Below are 22,567 nucleotides of genomic sequence, written 5' to 3'. Positions count from 1 at the left end.
TTGAAACCTTTTTTTTTACCTTGTCATTGTAGGGAGTTCCTAATAAAAAGGTGACTTGACTAAAGGATCTCGTCTCTGCATCCTGATGGGGACCACTTAAATCACAAACTTTAAATAACTGACCCACCTGTAGGATTTCAAATATGTTGGGGTTATCCCCAAATCATTGACCCATCCATTAATTGTGTTGGCCTGCTTCTGTTATAACTTAATGGGTCTATACTGTAATGTTGAATTCTCAAATTTTTGCCAAGAATGTACTTTTGAAGAGGAAAAGTTAATTTGGAGTTGCTTTTAATGTTTGCACTAATGTTGCGACTGTACTTAGAATTCTTAAATATAATCCATAATAGAATTAATCTGTTCCTAAACAATATTCCCAATTAACTAGGGACGCCCTAAATTTTAAACATTTCATGTTATTAACTGTTTCATTTACAGGTTTCATAGAATGCATCATCACACGGAGGAAATAGTAAGAGTTGGTCGTCAAATGTTAAATGTAACAGATGGTAAAGACATGGTGGCAGCTGGGCTTCTCTGGGGCAGGATGGCCTGCCCCTCAGAGATTGCACGCCCCTCTCCTATGCATTGCTGCATCCAGTGACCAGTCCAGCATCCAGTGACCAGGTTTCAGGAAACTTGCACTGAGGGCAGGTGAGTTGAAATATTGATTGACTCCGGGTTAAGAGTCCCAACGTATTGCAGCTGGAAGTGCCAGGCTCCTGTCTGTCGGTGTTCCCTCTGGAAGGCTGGAGGTGCTGTGGTGGCAGTTTCAGGGTGCATCTCTTATTCTCTCCTGTCTGCACCCATCATTGGGATTTGCACATGTAAGTTGAACAATCTAATACAACCACTATTTTCAAACCCATGAGGCTTTTGTCGATTTCCTTGTGTCTTGACTCTAGGAAATTGGAGCATTTTTATGAACTTCAAGGCTTGAACATCGTGAATTGGGGCTTGGGGTGGCATGATGGGGCAGACAAAACACTGCATCTTGTCTAGAGTCCAAGGGTGGTTTTGAAATATCGATGGATCCTCTTGAGTAGGGGCAATATGGGAGTCTGAAATATGCATGCAAGTGTTGTAATGATCAGAGTCTGTAGTTTCCATTGATTATTGACAAATATTATCGTATATGATGATTTAAACTGGGCTGTCATGGGCCGTCTGTACATCCACCCATATCCCACTGAGTGCGGTAATAAACCAGTGGAGGCCTGAACTGCTGATCTGTTATGCACAATAGGAATCATTGGGAATATTGTACATGTGCTAAATTTCGACACATTTATTATTCCTTGTGGCTCTTCAGTTCATACAATAAAATTCTTTAGAGGCTAGATATGCTTCCCATCAGATGAGATGTTACGGCAGATGTCTTACGTTAAGGCTATAGGGATATTTGTGTTCTGTGATTATGATGGGATTCCTCTTGTCACAAAGTCACATATAATGTTGTCCAGAACACAAGGGGTTAACTTGTTTAAGCTCATAATGAGATTGAATACCATTTCCCCAACCTGTGTGGAGCTAGTGTTACCGTTAGTATTTATAATCTTTCCATCCTGACTGAAGGACAACCATTCTATTTCCTGTATTCATACTTTACTTCACATATAAAATGTTGGTGTTGTGAGTCCAGAACTCTGTCTGGGCTCTGGTCTGAGATCAGTGAGGCTATCGCTGAGAAATCAAAGTGCACTGCCACATTTATGTCCAGTATAAAATGTCCTGCACGCATCAGAATTGCATTGGTAATAAAAAGTTTTGTAAAAGAATTTGTAAACATTGAATCCTTCTGGTTTCTGAGTCTGGTACCAGCAACAGTCTTCTTGAGGAATGCAACCTTTTTCCCCAAATTATTATTAAAATTGGTTTCCTGCAAATAATTAAATGGACACTGAGCGAAAAGGCCCAGAGCCTTGAATAGGTTTGTTCACTCCTGGCTGTTCAGTGGGACCTCACTGTGTACACTGGCTGCCTTGTTTTGAGCTGTTTCAACATTTTAGACCCTATATCAAATTCAGGGATTACTTGATCTGAACTCTGCACAAAATTCCACTCACTGAACTTCAGTCTGTTTGATTTAACAGCAGCTGTCGGTTTGCTGTGGTAGAGGTATGGCTTGAGGATGACTTGCGCACTAAGAACGGAAAAGATTGGTTAGTGCAGTTAGTGGGGGAGGGGCACCATATAAGCAAATCAACAATATTTCACAACACAGCAAATCATTGTGAAGTTGTGGCGCAGTCAGTTTCATGAAGCTTGTTGAGGTGGGAGTAAATATCCCTGCAGTGCTAGTTGGAACGAGGCATTGCTGTGATTCTCCAAATTCCCCAAGAGAAAGGGTAATAATTCATTATTTCATTGTTTGCAGAGGTTGCATTTGCCTGTCCAATAGCAATCACATGTGCTGTGAGATCTTTTGAAGTGATTACAGTTCTGAATAAAATGCAACAAAGAAATGTGAAGTGTGATTGGGCAACGTCTGACTCGGTGGTTCCTAGAGATTCTGGTAAAACCTTGATCGCAAAGGTAGAGGTGAATAATACATAGTCCTCACACCTTCATTTAGTATCTACAACAAAGTAACTTGAATTTTCAGGGAACTGCTGGCAGATGTATCTGTAACTGAATGTTGTAGTGAGCCACAATTGGCTGAAGTAAAACTAGGGCCTCATTGACCAGGACACTGCTCGTATCAAATTGTGTCGAAGAGGATTTTTAATGTCCACCTGATGAGATGCAAAAGGGTCCTTTGTTTAACATTTCGTCCAAAGGATTTTCTGAAGGTGCAGAACTCCTTTGGTGCACTAGACTGAGCTCAAATGGGACCCGAAACTCCAAATATCTGCTCCACAAGACAAGGGAGCCACCGAATGAGCCAGGCTGACCAGGCCCATTTGACTTCATCCTTACACAACATTTGTCCTAAGGCTTTTGAGTTGCCATTACAAGTTATTTCTTAAATACATCCAGTGTTTTCATCCTTCCTATGTGGTTGAGATGAATAAAATGCAACAAAACATGTGAAGTGTGATTAGGCAACATCCGACTCAGTAGTTCTAGAGGCTTTAGTACATCCTCAAGGACTTTGTACCTTCAGAGAAGTGTAATTTGGACGAGATGTTAAACAGCAATGTGACTCTGCAACATCGCAGGCTGCCGAAACCCTCGTACACACTTTCATTACACCGAGGCTTGACTAGGCAAGCTCCTTGTTGCCCTCCCCATCTCCTCCCTCCATAGGTTGCAGATCATCCAGGACTTCGCAGCCCGTGAGCTTGCCTGCACCAGGCTCTGACCCTAACACCCCCATTCTCGCCTGACTCCACCGGCGTCACATCACATAGAGGATAGTTGAAAATCCTGGTCTTCACCTTCAAAGCCCTCCGTGATCTTGCTCCCCCCTACTATCATGTTCGCTCAGCGGGCTCCAGCCTGCTTCATGCACTATACAAATGCAGGTTGTGAAATGTGCTATATCAATTATAAGGATAGTTACAAATATCTCCTGGTGTGTCCAAATTGTTCACAACCCCAACCCAAGCGGACGACGTTGCAAATTAACTTCACTCACATCTCTCCCTACATGAACCCCTCCGGTCCAGTTTTCACCCTTCAGTCTTATCCTGCTTTCTTGGTGAAACAAAGTATTAATGTTTACTTAATTGCAATTAATATTTTGTACAACTATAAAGTCTCCTTGTTGGAGAGATTCAGTCTTCACAGCTCTAGCTAATCTTTCCTGAGTCCATCCCTCGTAACAGGAACAACTTGGATTTATAGAGCGCCCTTTATGTGGGGTAACATTGATGACGATGGTGGAGACTGACCTGGAGTCAAGTGTTAAGAGGTCCTGGACATCTTTATCTCCCAAGATGGACAACATCTGCCTGGCTACCTCTCTCTCTCTTCGCCTTCCCCCCCCCCCCCCACCCCCCGTACCTCCTTCAACCACGGTCCACACCCTTTGCCCCCATCTCTTCCTCCCTGCCCCCACCATCACCCAGATGAAGCCCACCACTTTGACCCCCTCCCCATCCAGTTTCTGGTCACTCAAATCCCCTTCCTCTGCCCACTGCTGGCAGACACAGTAAACGAGTCCCTCTCCTCAGGCTCTGTCCTAATCCCCCTTAAAACCCATGGTCATCACTCCTTAAAAAACCTTCCCTCCAACCTCACAAACTTCAGACCCATCTCAAACCTGTCCTTGCTGGCCAAAGGTTTGGAACATGTTGCAAATCAACTTCGCTCACACCTCTCACTACTCGATCCCTCCAAGTTCAGTTTTCACCCTGCCTTCAGCACATAGCTCATCAAATTAATAAATGATGTTCTCTATCTGTGACCAAGGCTCTCTTTGCCGCCTTGTCCTCCTGGACCTCTCCACTGTGTATGAAACAGTTGATCATGTTAACTTCCACCGCCTCTACTCATCTATTTTGGTAGGACGCACCAGTATGGTTTGAGTTACCTGCAGGGTATCCCAAGGCTCCATCCTTGGCCCCCTTCTTAACTACGCTCACTCTCGGCAATGTCATCTGCAGACATGGGGTCAAGTTCCACATGTATGCGGAGTTATCCAAATCTACTGCTCCAGCTGCGACTCGGTCGCTGATATCCTGTCAGCTTGTTTGTTGAGCATGAGTGCAAATTTCCTGCAGCTGAATGTCGGTAATATGGAAGCCATACTCATTGGCTCTCGTCAGCGTCTTCTCTACTGCAGATCCCCTCAACTTCCCCGGGCTCTCCCTCAGACTCACCGAACCCGTACGCAAGGTTCGATCTCCAGTTTTCCTTTCTACCCCACATCCCTTCCCTGACCAGGAACACTTTTTTTCACTCCCACGACGTTGCCCACTTCCGTCCATACCTCACAACAAAAGAAGCGGAAACTCTCGTCCATGCCTTCATCACTTCCCAGCTGGACTATTCCCTCCTCGCTGGTCTCCCCAGCTCCACCATACACAAATTCAACATTGGGGGTTAGCCTCGTTACTTGGGAGCTTGAATGATCTGTGCCCCTTTTACTTTTATACGGTAAGTATTTTAAGTTTTACTTCTTACCTCTGCAATTTCTTCCATCTGAATCCAGGAAGTATCCCAGTTTACAAGAGCAGTGATAGCCACCCAGATAGTTGTGACAGTAATGGTCACACGAAGGTTGTTCGTGATCGGGCAGGTTACACTCATCCACATCTGCAGCAGGTTAAAGTGTAATCAGTTTGGTCTGTTATTTATGAAGTAAAACAATTGACACACAACCATTAGTTTGATGAGTCAGCTCAAAAAAGTTAGGGATGAAGAAAGCCATTTGTCGAAATTAATGTCATTCTTCCGGAATATCCACCTTCTTCCCATTCCAAATTCAAGCTATTGAAGTGTGCAGCGTCCTGGCCACAACAACCCATCCTGTTAGTAAAGGGAACCATTTGTCCTTTAAAACTAACTTGAAGGCATACTATAGTCAAGAGGGATTATATACTGTGTAAAGTATTTGCTCATTGTATAGAGAAGACAGCCAGAGCAATGCCTGAGTCTGCAGGTCATATACGGTATGAGGCAAGCAGTACCACTGAGATTGAAGGTCAGCTCAGGAACATGGAGCAGCTTTTGTGGAAGGAACCAAGTTTATTGATAAGATCTTAGAGGAAGAAATTAAAACAGGTTTCTATGTCACTGTTCCAAGTATAGTATCAAAACAGTTGCCTCTTAAGAACAGCCTAAGGAAAAAGTTTCCTAAAACTAAAAGACTTAATATTAAGTTGGACTTAATATTCTTCAAATGCTTGAAATGTTTAAAACTGGTCAGGAGTACATCATGGAGCTGGATTGCTGCATTCTAACCAAATTCAGAACAGTGGTAATTGTGAGGAATTAACACCACTGGACGGTCACATAAATCACATAGTTCTGTGGTACTTGCATTTATACAAACTCCCTGTTGTGTAAACTATGTCTTAAGAATGTTTCATAACAACAACAGCTTGGGGGGATGTAGAACTTATCGTATGGGTAATGTCTTGGAATGCTTTACTGGGAAGCGGTGGATACCACAAGATATATCGGGACAAATTCCAACTGGGTCTAGGTTTACTCAATAAGAATTTGCATTTATATAATGCCCTTCACTCAGGATAGCATCTCAAAGCGCTGCACAGTGGCAGGAATGACCACTTAGCAAATGGGTGGAGGTGACTATCAGCGCATAGATATATAGACATAGGAGTAGGTTATTCAGCCCCTCGAGCCTGTTCTGCCATTTTATAAGATTATGACTGATATATACCTCAAGTCCAGCTACCTGCCCTTGCTCCATATCCCTTAATATCTTGACTCAACAAATATTTATCTAGTTACATCTTGAAGTTAGAGATAGGTCTTAAGGTGAGTTTTAATATAATAATAATCCTAGCCTTTGGTATGGTGCCTTCTGTCAGAGGAACATCCCAAAGCGCTTCACAGGATTACGCTGAAATGGAGTACATATTTGTAGACTCATGCGGCAGCACAATTACACACAGCAATGTCCCATGGATAGTCAGGAAACAAATGACCTTTTTTTTGGTTTTGGCCAGGATACTGAGTCAGAGAAACTCCCTTCTTACCTCAAGTAGTTCTGTTCTCAAATAGTGCCATGGGATTTTTAATATTTACCTGAACAGGCAGACAGGACCTCAGTTTAATGTCTTATCTGAAGGATGGCACCTATGTGTCACCCACCCAGCATTGCATTGGAACATCAGCTTAGACCCAATGGGGGGCTTGAACCCATAACCTGACTGAGATGTGGGAGTGCTACCACTGAGCGAGACTGACATACATTTGAAGATAGATGAAGAGCAAATGAGGCAGAGGGATTGAGGAAGGGAGTTCCAGAGTGTAGGGTGCAATAGCAGAAGGCACAGTCACAGATGATGGTGCAGAGATGTCGGGGAACATTTAGCAGGCCTTTGCCAGCTGAGTGAAGGGTGCGGGCAGAGGAGTTGGGTGCTCTATAACATCAACAACTTGCATTTATAGCGTTCCAGAGAACTTGACAGTGGGGAGCAGGACGCCGGGGGGGAGCAGTTACCCACATGCACAGTCAAGGTCTTCAGTTATCTGAAGGGAAGGAAGGGGCAAGGCGATGGGATAAAGGGCGAGTTCCAGAGTTTTGGGGCATAGTGATTGAAGGTACAGCACCGATGGTGGAATAGAGGCCACCAGGTCATGGTGCAGAAGACCAGAACCAGTCAAGCGGAGGCAGCGGAAAGTGGGTTTGGGAGTAAGCAGGTCGCAGTGTTAGGCAGGTAACAGGATTTGAAAACGAGTGCGAGGAACTTGAAATCGATCCGTTCGGCGACAGGGAATCAATATAGCCTGGCTAGAACTGGTGTGATGGGGGTACGGAGTTTCCACCCAGCCCACACACTGAGACAGCGCTCTTCAAAGTAACAAATGACATCCTCTCCCTCTGTGACCAGGGCTCTCTCTGCCTCCTCATCCTCCTGGATCTCTCTGTTGCATTCAACACAGTTGACCACACCATCCTCCTCCACCATCTCTCCTCCCTCATCCACCTGGAACCGCACTTGCATGGTTCGAGTCCTACTTAACAAACTGCTAAAACTTCATCTCGGCCAATGGTTTTTACTCTCACCCAGTCACCTGTGGAGTACCCTTGGCCTCCTTTTTCTGTTATATGCTCCCTCTCGCGATGTCTTCCGCAGACACAGGATAAATTTCCACATGTATGCAGATGACACACAAATCTACTTTCCTTCCACCAGCTCCGACTCCCAGTCCGCTGATGTTCTGTCAGCTTGTCTGACAGACATCAAGGCCTGGATGAGCGCAAGCTTCCTGCAGCTGAATGGTGATAAGATAGAACCCGTACTCTTTAATTCCTGCGGTTCATTTCTCCTCACCCTCCCTGATCTCTTCTAAGACTCACCAAACCCTCGTCTGTGCCTTCGTCACCTCCCACCTCAACTACTCAAACACTCCCCTCGCTGGTCTCCCCTATTCCACTATTCACAAAATTCAACTAATTCAAAACTCAGCCGCCCACATTCTCACCCGCACTAAACTCCGTACCTCCATTACCCCAGTCCTTGTCAAACTCCATTGACTCCCTGTCACAGAGCGGATCGATTTCAAGATCCTCAAACTTGTATTTAAATCGTTTCACCTCCTGACACTCCCCCATCTCTCTAACCTGCTCTCTCTCCCCACACCACCACCCGCTGCCTGCGCTCAACTGGCTCCGGTCCTCCTCGTTCCCCCAGACGCTCTGCCAGACCATCGGCGGCCGTGCTTTCAGCCACTACACCCCAAAGCTGTGGAACATTCTCCCTCAATCACTTCACATTGCCCCCTCTCCATTTTCAGGTTGCATTTGAAGACTATCCTCTTCGACCATGCCTACAGTCATCTTCCCCCTCCCCCTGGCTCGGCATCGCGCTCCTCCGCCACTGTTAAGTGCTGCAGGACGCCATCCATCGCTGTGTAAATGCAAAGTGCAGGTTGTAATGTGGGTGAGTATGTAGGAGGTGGAGTTTTGGATCAGTTTTGGATTTTGTGGATGGTGGAGCTGGGGAGACCAGCGAGGAGGGCATTTGAATTGTCCAGGTGGGAGGTGATGAATGCGTGGTCTAGTGTTTCAGCTGTGTAAGGTGTTTTGGAGCATCTAATATCTGGCATTGAACAAATTCCTAAACAGACTTAACTTTATCTTTTGAAAGTACCTGAATCACAAGGCTGTTGCGAACCCCCACAAAAAACAATTGCACCCCCAGCAAAGCGCTCGCCTACAGAACACACAGACACTGCACTTCATAGTAAATCCTGTGAAGTGCTTAGAGATGTCGTCCTGATGTGAAACGCACTGTACCAAATAAAGGTTATTGAGGAATTAGCAGCTGCAGGAAAGAGGAGAAATCTCTTTACCTTCTGCAGCGTAATGTGCTACAAACCCTGGGTAGCTGTTCTCGTTTGAATAGTCTGTGTGGAATGTTACTGTCATGTTGTTGCTGGTGGAATAGAATCGTTTGTCACTTGGTGCGTCTTCCGTGTCCGTGCTGTTCTGACCACACAGCCTGGCCAGCTCCACTCCGTCCGACACAATCTGAAAAGCATAAAGGCTGACGTTTCTGACTTTTCTTCAGTGGATCGATCTTTTAGAATCATAGAATCCTACAGCACAGAAGGAGGCCATACGGCCCCAACCTGCCTTTGCCAGCTCTTTGTAACAGTTTCCAATTAGTCCCACTCCCCGTCTCTTTCCTGAAAACCTTGCAAATTGTTTTTTCGAGTAAGTATCCAACTTACATTCTTTTCAAGTAGGTATTTTGTGGATGTTTTTATGGGCAGTACTTTTTTTTTGCTACTGAATGTCCTGAGGTACTGAATAGTTGGATAGTTTAGGGAGGTGCCCAGAGAGTCTATGAGGAAGTATTCAGGCTCTGAAAAATCTGACATGGCTCCAGTAGAGGGCGAAGATCTGAGAAATATCACCAGAGAGGTTCAGATAAACTTTGGGCCATTAGATCTCATTTTTGCTGAATGTCCTCTCATGACCGTATTCAGCTGTTTCATAAATGAGTCACAGTTTCCTGGTCTCAACCACCCTTCCTGGCACCCACATTCCAGCTATTAATCGTCTTCTATATAGAACTTTCCTGGGCCATGTAGAGGAGAGCTGCAAGGATGGCCCCCATTGCTGGAAGCATTACATATATGGGTAAAGTCACATTGAAATGAACATTTGTGCGATGGGTGTTAAGTTTCTAGGTAAAAGCATGCATAATCATAAGTTGTTTCTCTTAACTGAGCAATGGTTAGGCAAGGTAGGGCTCAATAAAGGAAATATATTAAAGGAATCCTCTCAGAGACGACCTGATAGAGGTATATAACATTCTAAATGGAATTATAAAAGTAGATCTGGAATAATACTTTTACAATATTGAGTCAACATAATAGAACAAGAGAGCATAGGTTTAGAGTTCAAAGGGCAGCTTTACATCAGACACCAGAAAGTTTTTATTTATTCAGAGAATAATTAATGCCTGGAACAGTTTGCCAGGTTGAGGCCAAGACACTGGGACTCATTTAAAAACAGTTTGATGCTGTGACAAGAGGGATGTTAGGGTGGGTGTTATGGGGGGATGAGACCAGCTGGGCTGAAGGGCCTTCTTCATCTGAACCAATCTTGTGCAGACAATGGACTGATTTAAGATCAGCTTGACACTGTAATGGTATTCTGGAAGGATGAGGACAAATAGACCTTTAATAGGCATTCTTCCTAGGACCTCTTGAGATCCTTCCTGACATGAAAGGCGCTACAAATGTAATTTGTTGCTGTGGTCATTTTATCTAGTCGTTAATGCTGTTCTGGACCAGTGACATACCTTGATATAGTCATGCTCACACAGGTACGAGAGTTCCAGGCTGAAGTATGAGAAGTAGAGTTTTATCACAAATCCACCCGGAACGGAGATATTCCAGTTCTGCTTGAGGTTGTTTCCATATGGATTGGGGAATCCAGGAGACTGGATAATTCCGAACATGTTGTTCAACTCAAAGCTAGTGAATGCCGGAAGCAGAGGGAGGAGGGTCCATAGCCTGTCGGGAGAGATGTGCTGTGAATGTACATCTTAGTTCAGTAAATGGATGCTACTTTAATCATAAACTCTCAGTTGCTTTAATATAAAATAATAATACTTCCATTTGATACAGCGCTTTATCACCTCATTGAGAAGTCTCAAAGTGAATTGACTGTATATTTTGTGGGCGAAACGTAGCAGCCATTTGCACACAGCAGCGTCCCACAAACAGCCACAAAACAAATGAGTACTTTTATTTGGGGGATTGTTGTCCAGGACACCGGGAGAGAGAAACTCCCTTAAATGGAACCTCACCACACATACACCCATACACATACACACACACACACCTACACACACATCCATTCACACACCCATACACCCACACCCTACACACACACACACTCATATACACACACACTCATATACACACACACACTCACACATACACCCATACACACACACTCATACATACACCCATACACACACTCACATATACACCCATGCACACACACACTCACACACGCACACACACACATCAGCAATCAGAAATAGAAAACTCAGTCGAGTTACTCTGTCTCTAACCCAAGGAGACTGAGGCCAATTGCAGCCACAACCTAATATCAGCTCGGTCAGTGCAACCTGAGGATTGTCTTGTACAAACTGGGTAAAGTTATTGAGACCCCAGGAACGTTAGCTTTTAATCTTGCAACCCCCTCCCCCCTATAAATACACAGTCACTACACTTGACAGTAGTTCCTTGTGAAGGCATTTAGATGTTTCTTGCATTTATGGGCGATGTGGCTACCGCAAGGATTATTAAATCCTTTCTGCTCTGATCCCCTCGACCAGTGAATGGCTCCGATCACGCAGCCTGTTCACTCAGGGTTAGATCCTGTCTGTTTTACCGCATCGTAAGGAGCTGCTGCAAAAGCTGTCCTCAGGGGTACTCTCTGGGGCACTGTGTATCGATCTAACTAACTGGATAGCTAACGGCACTGAGAGAATTGTTTACCATCAGATTAGCCTTTCCCTCTTACACCTGAGGTTACCGAACTCTAACCTCTCCTCACTGCACTAACCACCATATCCCTCGTTAAAAGGCACAGCGCCTTTTCATTGACCATTGGTGGTCGAGCCATCGGCTTTTCTGCCCCCACCCTCTCCATGAATCCATCCGCCTCACCCACTCCTTCAAGGCCCTTCTCAAGACTTTGGACTTTGATCATGTTTTTGGCCACCCTTCCACCCCTCTTGATTCCAACCCCCAGCTCGGGTGCAAACGTTTCATTATACAGCACCCTGGGACGTCCTTCTGACGTGAAAGGTGCTGTATAAGTGTGATTTTTTTGTTGTTCACAGACTAACAGAATAATAAAAATAATAATAATAATAATAATAATAGTGGAGTCCTGTAGTTCAGTGGTTAGAGCACTTGCTTTGCAAGTGAGAGACCTGAGTTAAATTCCAGTTAGGGCGAAACCTTGGGCAAGTTTCCTTACTCCACACAGAGCCACATAGTAATCCCTCCAAAAAACAATAATACATTGGTCATTTTCAATCTACGACTGTTTGTGGGACATTGCTGTGCGCAATTGGCTGCCGCGTTCGCCCACAAATATACAGTCAATTCACTTTACAGTGTGTTCTGTGAAGCGCTTTGGGACGTCCTCCCGACGTGAAAAGCGCTATATCAAATGCAAGGACTAACAGAATCTGAATGTTACACATAGAAAGAGACCTTTCAGCTCACAATGGCTGTGCGGCTCTATGTAAGAGCTCTCTGTCTGGTCCCAGTTTCCCCCTCACACCCTTCTGTAGTCTTTTTCCAAATATTTGCCCAATTCCCTTCTGAAAGCTGTTACTGTTTCTGTGTGTTTTGGTTATATGCTGCACATCCTATTACTCTTGTTCTTCAATTCTTCCCACCTCTCTCTTCGTTTTTTTTGTGTGCACAAACTGGCTGTGATGTTTATCCACAATGCAACAACAACTTGCGTTTACATAACGTGGGCCAGAGTCGGGGAGGGCTTAACAGTGGCGGAGCCTGACACCAAGTCGGAGAGAGGGAGGAGGTGACCGTGAGCACGGTCGAAGAGGAAAGTCATGATCTGAAAGATGGAAAGAAAGGGAGTAAGGAGGGATTGAAGGAGAGAGTTACAAAACTTTGGGGCATGGTGGCTGGAAGCACGGCCACCCATGTGGAGCGGAAGGGCCGAGGGAGAAGCAGGAAGCCAGAGCTAGCCGAGACCTGCAGATGAAACGTTAATCCAAGCTCCCATCTGTGCCTGTTCAAGAGGACATTAAAGATACCATGGCACTACTCAAAAAGACAAGGGAGCTTCTCTCAGTATCCTCTCTCCATAGATGCTGCCTGACCTTCTGAGTGTTCACAACGACTTCTGTTTTTATTTCAGATTTCTGCCTTTTGTTTATTCTCTCCCAATGTCCTGGCCAACTATTTATTTTGATTTATTTCATGGTGATTGTGGTACGCTCCTGTGCTCAAATTGACTGCTGTGTTCGCCTACAAAATACCTAGTCGCTCCACTTAAATCCAGTAAATCCTGTGAAGTACTTTGAGATGTTGTTACGATGTGAATGGAACGGTACCAAATGTAAGGATTTATACAGTTGTAGCCATTTTGTTTTACGGCTGATTGTAGTAATAATAATAATCTTTGTATTTGATATAGTGCCTTATCACATCATTGAGACATCTTAAAACGCTTCACAGAATATGTTACAGTGAATTGACTATGTAATTTGTGAACAAACTTGTGGGCCTTTACTTTGCACAAAAGATTTCTACAGTTGCCTAGAAAAAGAGTCACTCCATTTGACAACAGTTCACTGTGAAGCCCCTTTGAGATGTTTCAGTGTTACGGATGCTGTACTATACTATATAGTGTACGGGCATTGTATTGTGCTGTATTTATTATTCTGTGCATTTATGAGCCATGACCAAAGTGTGCCACTAGGTGCCAGTGCGGATTGCTTTGAATGGAGTGAGTTGGAGGCATTTGGTGGCAGGTGCTGTGTGAGCCAGCGGGGGTCCTGTAGAGGCAATAATTACATGCCAGGAGACATTAGAAAATTTACACAGAGGGGAAGCGCTCTGCAGCGATCGACCTGCCACTCTAGAGTGCTTCTCTTCTCTCTCCGTGGCGTCCAATTTGGTTTAGAAAAAAAACGTACTAATGGGATTCGGCGGCCAGATCCCTGTGGGTGTGAGCGACAGCCCTTTGATTTAGCACTTAAATTAGCAATAAGAAAGACTGCAAGACAGCTGGTCTGGGAGGATGGAAATGGGGGGGAGAGGGGGCGCAGAGAGGAGATTTTGAGGCTGGAAACTTTCACCCATAAAATATTCAGTCAATCGATTTTACAGTATGTTCTGTGAAGAGCTTTGAGATTATAGTGCCTTATCAAGTAGTTCCAACTACTTGATAAGGCACTATATATCGAATGCAACCATTATTATTATTTTTATTATTTTTATCAGGAATCGTCGTGAGTTCCGTTTCTTCGACACACGTCCCCGGGTTACTGAAGCTTATTTACAAAATACGGTCACCCTCGCCGGGTGCACTGCCTGACAGGAGCAGGAATTGACACGGCCCGAGGCTGGTAGTCACAGCTACGCTCCCCCAGTAATCAAAGCATACAATGCGGAGCAGGAAGGATAAAAGGAAAGCACAGCAGTCTTGACACCAATCTTTTAAAAGCTTCTTCAGGCAAAAAATTGCCACTTAGCCCCCTCCCCGGAATGGATGGAGCTGGGAGAAGGAGGGGTGGGAGGGGGTTGGGGGGATGGTGGGGGGGTGGACTACTGTACGTACTGGCTGCTGCTCACACTGCCACGGTTTTGATAACAGATTATAGAAAAGAGCAATTTCTGTGCAAAAACCTCAAGAGATCTGAAGTGCCGGAGTCTAGATTCGGGCTTGTACCCCACAACCTTCTGCAACTTTTAGTTCAGGGAGGTGATTAGAAACTTTCGTCTTCTCCATAGCAAATCCCACCACGCGCTACCGCCCCCCTCCCCCCACCCCACCCACACTCCCCAAAATCACAGCCGAAAACTTTTTCTTTGTAGTGAAGTTGATGTCTCCTTGAGTCACAGCTGCTCTTTGATGAGTTCCAGTGATGGTTATCAGTGCAGTGGGAGCTTTGCGCTAATTTAGTGTTTGAAGTTCTCCATGGTAGGCTGTAACAAATGGCAGCACTAATCACTGAACTCCAGGCAACAAAGAGAAATATTATCAAACATTGTCGAGGACATTTATCTTGGAAGAAGCCAATTGGGTTGGCTCGAAATGTAATCGTATCCTCAGTTAAACAGAAGGAAATGGAGTAGTTAATACGGTTACAGTAGCAAGGAAGGTCAATACGAGATTAGTGAAATTATTTTTTTGCTGGAGGGACAATACAACTGTAAAAGTCTTCACTGAATGATTTGCAGGACTTGAGCTCATTGTCTGGGCAGACACAGCAAGTTCCGTGCACGGGGAATGCTGTATTATCAAAGGCGCAGTCCTTCACATGAGTAGTTAAACTAAGCTCCTGTCTGTCTGTTCAGGTGGATCTTAAAGATCTTTTGACACTATTCCAAAAGAGAAGAGAGTTTCTCTCTCTCCTGGTGTTCTGGCCAATAATTCCCGAAATAAATTTGAATACTCATTTCATGGGAGTGTGCAGTTGTGCTCCTGTTTTTACCTACAAATGCACAGTCACTCCACTTGACAGTAAATCCTGTGAAGCACTTTGAAACATGCTTTCGACATGATAAGGCGCTATATCAAATGCAAGGATTATTATGAATAGACATATCGCTCAGATAAATTATATTCACATTTCTATTGAGAAATCTATTAGGAAATATCACAAATTAAACCCCAATATTTTATCTTAGCGGAGAGAGGAGGTGGGGGGAGGGAATAAAAGAACTACAAGGAGAGAAAAAGATGTGGACCAGACACGTATAGAGTGTTTTGACAGGACTCCCTGATGTGGCTTGTGTTGGAGGTGTCTGAGGTAATGAAGTAAAATTAACAGTGAGGAATCAGTTCTGAGTCCTTCCAGTTATGTCTTGAGACTTGGCGTCCAAAACTCATTGTGGTTTCAATTTAGCTGTTGACACTGGTTAGCTCTCACTAACTGCTCCAGATGCTGTGTTGCACCTGGGGGGAGGCGTCTGTCACCACCACTCATCGCCTCCAATGATCGAGCCTCTCTCGGGACCCTCCTCTCCTGACTGCCCCATAATGAGGATGAATTCATTCATTCATTCATCCCTCCCACGCAGCTCCTGTTAACCCTGTAAGCCAAAGCCCCAACAGGTAGAGGGTGGTCCTAGCTGGACAAACAGCGGGTAAACTTGCCAGACAGAGTTCTCAATGGCATAATATGTGGTTTTAGCTGGTTAGACTCCAGGACACTCCAGCACATTCTGGGGCCTCCAAGCCTTGGCTCTTGCCAACCTGCACATAATAGTTTCCGGAATTACGTGAGTCAGAAGATTGTGGGTTCAACCCCCATCCCCAGGTCAACCAGAACAACAAGATTCCATTTATAGAGCGCCTTTCACGTCGGGAGGACGTCCCAAGGCGCTGTACAGTTGGGTCAGGACCCGAGCATTGGGGTGAAATGGTCAGGGTGAGGGACTTTGAGCTCACAGACTAGGCTGATGCTACAGAATAGTGTTGGGTGCAGTGCTGTATTGGAGTTGATGTCTGTCTATTCAGGTGGTTACCAGATCTGATACTGGACACTATTGCAAAAGAAAAGTGATTTCTCTCTGTCTGTGTCTTGTCGGTCAATTCCCCCAGATAAAATGAGTCAGTCACTTTGCGTGAGTTTATGGGACACAGTCACACTGGTTCACAGTGATTCTTGTGAAGCGCTTGGAGACGTCTCGAGGATGTATCAAGGCTCTATATCAAATTCAAAGATTATTATGAATATAATAACTGAGACAAATATTGTGCTGTTTCTTACCAGATATGAGTTGTTCATCTACACATCAGAGCCCTGAAGTTCCAGCCAGTCTTAGTCCGAGGGACCAACTTGTCTTAAAATTTAAGATGGGGGTGAAATTGTGGAAAATTCCTCAGTTCATCTTAATCTGGAAATGTTTTTTTTACAGTTCTTAAAATTACAACAATTCTGTTCCCATCTTTCACCCACAAAATATACAGTCAATCTACTTTAGAGTATATTCTGAAGTGCTTTGAGACGTTCCAAAGACATGATAAGGGGCTATATCAAATACAAGGATTATTATTGTTATCTATACTAATAAACACAAAGTGTCTGTGTGTCTGTCTACCAAGAACGCAACAACCAATTGGCGTAGAGACATGATTTCTACCTCATCGGAGAGGTCTTGCAAATAGCAGTAACAAGGGCATATTTTCTTTTGGGGATCTCCTATCATTGATGAGCTATATTAAAAAAATAAATTTACAAAAATGCTTTAATTAAGCCCCAAAAATGGTGTTCTGCAACAAAGTAGCGAAGAGGTCACACACCCCTACATCGATACTAATAATGACAAAATAGCCGCCTGTGTGTCTGTCTAACCAATTGACATAGAGATCCTCATTGGAAAAGTCTTGAATGACGGAGTGACATGGGCATATTTTTTCTCAAAGATCTCCAATCGTGACCTAAACAAGCTCATCACACATCCAACAAAGAGTCCTCCCAACATGAAGATCAGCCTTTCAAGGACAAACAAAAATGCCAGACGAAGGAGAGGGAGGCCGGTTAACTGAAACCGGTTGCAAGTGTAGCTGCAACAGACAACGGCTATCTAATAATTCAGACAATTCAAGTGTTGAATCAGGTACAAAACTGCGCGAGTTTCACTTTGATACCTTTTACACTTAAAACAGTGGAAGAATGTGACGCTGCATTTAATTATTGGTCGTCCGGGCAACAGAGTATCAGTCAGTCCCTTCTCTCCGCCATCGCCTCATTTACTGGCACAGGTCCTCGTGAGCAAGAGATTCCGATGGTAATTACAGCTCCCGGGTCAAGTGAGCATATGTTCAGGGGGCACTTCTGACCCATTAAAATCTTCGTTATCTGTTTCATTCCTAAACTGCGGTTGGCGGTGTCACAGAGTAGAGAGGTACAAGGCAGTGGTGGGCTTTAAAGGTGAGGACAAGGATCTTGAACTTGATCTCGGGGGGTTGGGGAGCTGGTGAAGCCAGATGTCTTCCTGGCTTGAAAGGCCAATATATGAAATTCAAGCCTTATTATTATTATCATCATGATTTATTATAAACAAGAGGCTCCACAATCTCTATCAAGCTGTCCTTCCTCCCCCACATCCAGTCCCTGTCCAAGACCACTTTCCTGCACCTCTGTCACATTGCCTGTCTCCGATTGTATCTCACCCCCAATGCAACTGAAACCCTCATCCACGCCTTCGTCACCTCACACTTTGACTACTCTGATACCCTCCTCACAGGGCTCCACAGCTCCACTATCCACAAACTACCACGGATTCAGAACCTCTCAGCCCCTTTTCTCAACCACACTAAACTCCGTACCCCCATCCCACTAGTCCTTGCCAGGCTTCACTGGCTCCCAATCACTGAACGGATCGATTTCAAGATCCTCACACTCGTCTACGGATCTCTTCACGCCCTGGCACCGCCCTACCTCTCCGACCTGCTTTCTCCCCATTCCACCACCTACTACTCGACTGGTTCTGGCATCCTGCACGTCCATTGTCCCCTCTGCTTTACCAGCAGTGGCTGTGTTTTCAGCCACTACACCCCAAAGCTTTGGAACTCTCTCCATCAATTCCTCCGCCTTGCCCACTTCTTCCTCTCTTTTAGATCACGACTGAAAACCTTCCTCTTCGACCGTGCTTACATTCAGCTCCTCCCTCCCCCCAGCACGAGGTCAGGCTCCTCCATTGTTAAGCGCTCCGAGACGCTGCCCTGTGTGAAGAGCGTTGGGTAAATACGAGTTGTTGTTGTAAAGTCACAGTGCAGGAAAGTATTGTATAAAAAGTCTAGAGTTTTAGCAAAATGTTACAGACTCTGGAGACAGATCGAATCGGACATCACCGTTTATAACATGAAGCGGATTAAATGTGAGGCAGACGAGCTCTGATAGAGGTCACAGAAACTATTAACAAATTCAAACTCCTTGAGACCGATGGCTCCCAATCGCAAGTCAGGGGCAGTAATTGCCAGAGACAGTTTAACAGGTCATTTCATTCGACAATTGAGTGTTTTCATTCTTCCTGGAAAGAAGTTGTTTTTGTTTGGGTGGATGTTACCACTCTCTCTGTCTGTCTGTCTGCCCGAGCGCATAATATGACAGCGTTTGCACAGTATATCCACACCATTGATTGCTCTCTTTACAAGATCACCAGAAAAGTTTATGTGAAGAAGTGCCCTTCGGTACAATTTGATCTCATCCTTCCAGAATATCAGCTTCTAACATCAAAAAACACCGATTGACATTTGTACAATCCACATCTGGAGGACATCTCAAAGTGCTTCACACAGTTGAATAGCTAACTCACTCCTGTCATTTTGCCCACAGAATGCACAGTCACTCCACTTCACATTACATTCTGTGAAGTGCTTTGAGACGTTTCAATGTCGTGATAAAGCGCTATACAAAATACACAGTCGCTGTACTTAACACCGTGAAACACTTTTAGACATTTGGTGAAGTGACAAGGCACTGTGTCAATTGGATAATAAAGATTATTATTATTATTTTATTCATTTTAGATCAAATGCGAGGATTATTATATGATAAATCGACCCCAATAGAAGAAGAGTGAACATGGGAGTGGGCGAAGGTGCTGATTGACTTGAGAAGGGCTCACGTTCCAGACCACACAGCGTGTTTTGGAGGAAGCCAGCGATGTGTGGTATGAATGCAGATTCTTTAGACGTCATAAGAATTAATTCTAGTTATCTGGAACCTTCCGTTTGATATTTCTCCTGCAGCACACACACAGCCCCTTACTACATTTTACAGCTCAAGGGATGAAACTGGGGGAAAAAAATACATCTCATCAAAGAATGTTCACGCTACTTTCCACCCAACTCAGCGTGAAGAGTGGAAGCCACAGGCTTGGGTGAGCACCATTGCCTTCCCTCTCAGCCCCTTTATTTATTAACCAGTCCTGTGACTCAGTGGTTAGAGCATTCACCTCCACGCAAGAGGACCTGGGTTCAACTCCCTAGCAGGGCGAAACATTGTGCAAGTTTCCTGACTCCGCACGCCTCTGTTTACCTAGCAAGCAGAACTCTGCACCTCATGTACTGTCCCGCACCAGGCTTCGGGACCACATCACTCCCACCCTCGCTCGCCTCCACTGGCTCCCCATCCCCCAGAGGATCGAATTCAAGATCCTCATCTACAAAGCCATTCACGGCCTCGCTCCCTCCTACCTCTCCGACCTACTATCCACCTACCTACCAGCCCGTACTCTCCGTTCCTCTGGCTCCGGTCTGCTCCACATCCCCCGCCCCAACCGCCCTACCATCGGTGGTCGGGCCTTCAGCCTCTCAGCCCCGAGGCTCTGGAACTCCATCCCCCAGTGCCTTCGCCGCCTCCTCCCTTTCCTCCTTCAAGGTCGGTCTCGAGACCTTTTTCTTCAACCGTGCCTTCAGCTCCCCTCTCGACTCACTACCCCCTCCTCGCTCCCTCCCTTCCTTCCCCTCACCCTAACCATTTCCCCCCTCCTCGCTCCCTCCCTTCCCTCACCCTGACCATTTCCCCTCTGGTCGGGTCCTAACCCAACTGTCCAGCGCCTTGGGACGTCCTCCCGACGTGAAAGGCGCTCTATAAATGAAATGTTGTTGTTGTGGTTGTTGTAGCAGTAAGTAGGAACCCGGTTGTTGATTGGGGATCGCCTTTCCAGGGGTTACAACACTTCACAAAAATAAATAAATAATAAAAATAATAATTTGGTCATTAATCCACGACTGTTTGTAGGACACGCAATTGGTTGCCACATTCACCCATCACAACAACATGATAAGACGCTATATCAAACGCAATGATTATTACAATTATTCTCTTGCCCGAGCCCAGGTCGGAGACGCCATTTGTAATATTTTGGGTTGAAATCAGATACATCTTTGACCTCTCTCTCCCACTGAGCGCCCCCTCGCCTATACCTTCTGTAGTAGAAACGTTACCCTGTTTGAAGGCCACTGTATGTTTCGCAGGTAAAAAATCTTTAATAATCCTTGCATATGATATAAAATAATAATAATCCTTGCATTTGATATAGCACTTTTCACGTCGGGAGGACGTCCCAAAGCGCTTCACAGAACACACTGTAAAGTGAATTGACTGTATATTTGTGGGCGAACGCGGCAGCCAATTGCGCACAGCAATGTCCCACAAACAGTCGTAGATTGAAAATGACCAATTTATTATTGTTTTGGGTTTTGGAGGGATTATTATTAGGCTCTGTGTGGAGTAAGGAAACTTGCCCAAGGTTTCGCCCTCTGCCTGGAATTGAACTCAGGTCTCTCACTTGCAAAGCGAGTGCTCTAACCACTGAGCTACAGGACTCCGCGCCTTAGCGTGTCTTCAAGATGTCTCAAAGCGCTTCAGAGAATAGACTGTACAATAATTGACTGTATATTTTGTGAGCGAAACACTGCAGCCAATTGCGCACTGTCATGGAATGAGTGACCAAATTTTTTTTTGAAGAAATTATTACCCCACCAATCAACTTCAACAACTGGATTTCTACTTACTGCTGATAAACAGAGGCGTAAGGAAACTTGCCCAACGTTTCATCCTGTCTGGGAATCTAATCCAGGTCTCTCACTTGCGAGTCGAGTGCTCTAACCACTGAGCTACAGGACTCCACTCTGACAAACAGACTGACCTCATCTTAACTTTTCATCCGAAGGACGGGCGCCTGAGAATGCAGCGCTCCCCAAGTACAATAGGAGTGTCAGCCTGGGCCGGGTGAGCTCCGAATCCCAGTGCGTGGCTTTAAACGCATGACCTTCTGACTCAGATGTGAGGAAGTTACCAACTGAGCCAGGCTGACACCTGGAAATAGATCATTTCCACTGGTTGGTTGGTGAGTCAGTAATGAGAGGCTGGCACATTTATATGATAAGAATTAAAGGGGAGGTTTAGTAAAATGCTTTTGCACAGAGGGTGGTTGAAATACAGAATTCTGTGCCACAAACCACAGTAGGAGTAAGCTCTACAGATCGTTTTAAAAGGGAAATTGCAGGAATTTTTTTTTTGGTCAGCTGGGGGTCCGACACACGCGGAAACCCAGCACCGTGTTTCAGAGCATCCAAACTAAGCTGAGAATTCCATGCATCCCACCTACACATGGAAATCCCAGAGATAGATTGTTGGAATGGAAGGTGCTCTCCCCATGGAGGGACCCATCCTGCGTACCTAATTCCGGAGAGTATTAGGCACAGGTTGGCAAGAGTCAAGGCTTGGGAACCCCAGAGTTTGTGTTGGGGTAACTGCTGGAGTCTAACCAGCTAAAACCACATTGCTGTTCATTGATATTGTTGTCCAGCCAGCCTTCCCGCTGCTTGTCCAACTAGTACCACCCTACCTGTTACGGCTGTAGCTTACAGGGTTAACAGGAGCTGAGTGGGATGACTCCCGGCCCCCAGGAAGAATGTTACACGGTGTGAAAGGGGAGCAAATAGTGGGGAAGTTAACCAGAAGCAATGAGAACAGGATAGTGAATGGGAGGGAGGGAGGGAGGGAGCTCGAATAGGCGCAAAAGTAAATGGGAGAGTGACACAAGACACAAGACATGAAGAAAGCCATGGTTGAGATGAACGGTCTAATTGTACAGGGGGTGGGTCTGTGATTGTATGAAGGCCAATCCTGAGCTGTGGCCACTCCTGGCAGCTTCACGCTGCTGGCTTTTTCTGTATTATTTGTCACCGTCTCGTTAGTCGCTATGAATAAGGTGTTGTTACACCGAC

General features: G+C 45.2%; 1 protein-coding gene across 4 annotated transcripts; it reads right to left on the bottom strand.

Moving 5' to 3' along the window:
- Positions 1-554: 554 nt before the first annotated feature.
- On the bottom strand, positions 555-21,504 carry LOC103181367 (mannan-binding lectin serine protease 1). Of its 4 annotated transcripts, none has more exons than XM_007897785.2 (6): positions 21,484-21,504; positions 10,398-10,611; positions 8,938-9,115; positions 5,074-5,205; positions 3,584-3,642; positions 555-2,146 (listed from the first exon to the last, which is right to left on the bottom strand). In XM_007897785.2, the coding sequence occupies exons 1-6, from the start codon at positions 21,486-21,488 to the stop codon at positions 2,090-2,092; spliced, it is 645 nt and encodes a 214-aa protein (XP_007895976.1). In that variant the 5' UTR covers positions 21,489-21,504; the 3' UTR covers positions 555-2,089. The 4 variants fall into 4 exon arrangements, with proteins under 4 accessions (XP_007895976.1, XP_007895977.1, XP_007895979.1 ...); XM_007897786.2 differs by lacking the exon at positions 21,484-21,504 and adding an exon at positions 18,483-18,503; XM_007897788.2 differs by lacking the exon at positions 21,484-21,504 and adding an exon at positions 16,593-16,659.
- Positions 21,505-22,567: the final 1,063 nt, after the last annotated feature.

Source organism: Callorhinchus milii, unplaced genomic scaffold (assembly GCF_018977255.1).
Source record: "Callorhinchus milii isolate IMCB2004 unplaced genomic scaffold, IMCB_Cmil_1.0 Scaffold24, whole genome shotgun sequence".
In the NCBI taxonomy this organism is placed as follows: domain Eukaryota; kingdom Metazoa; phylum Chordata; class Chondrichthyes; order Chimaeriformes; family Callorhinchidae; genus Callorhinchus; species Callorhinchus milii.
Note: the sequence above shows the minus strand (reverse complement) of the source record. Positions and strands in the feature narration are given on the sequence as shown.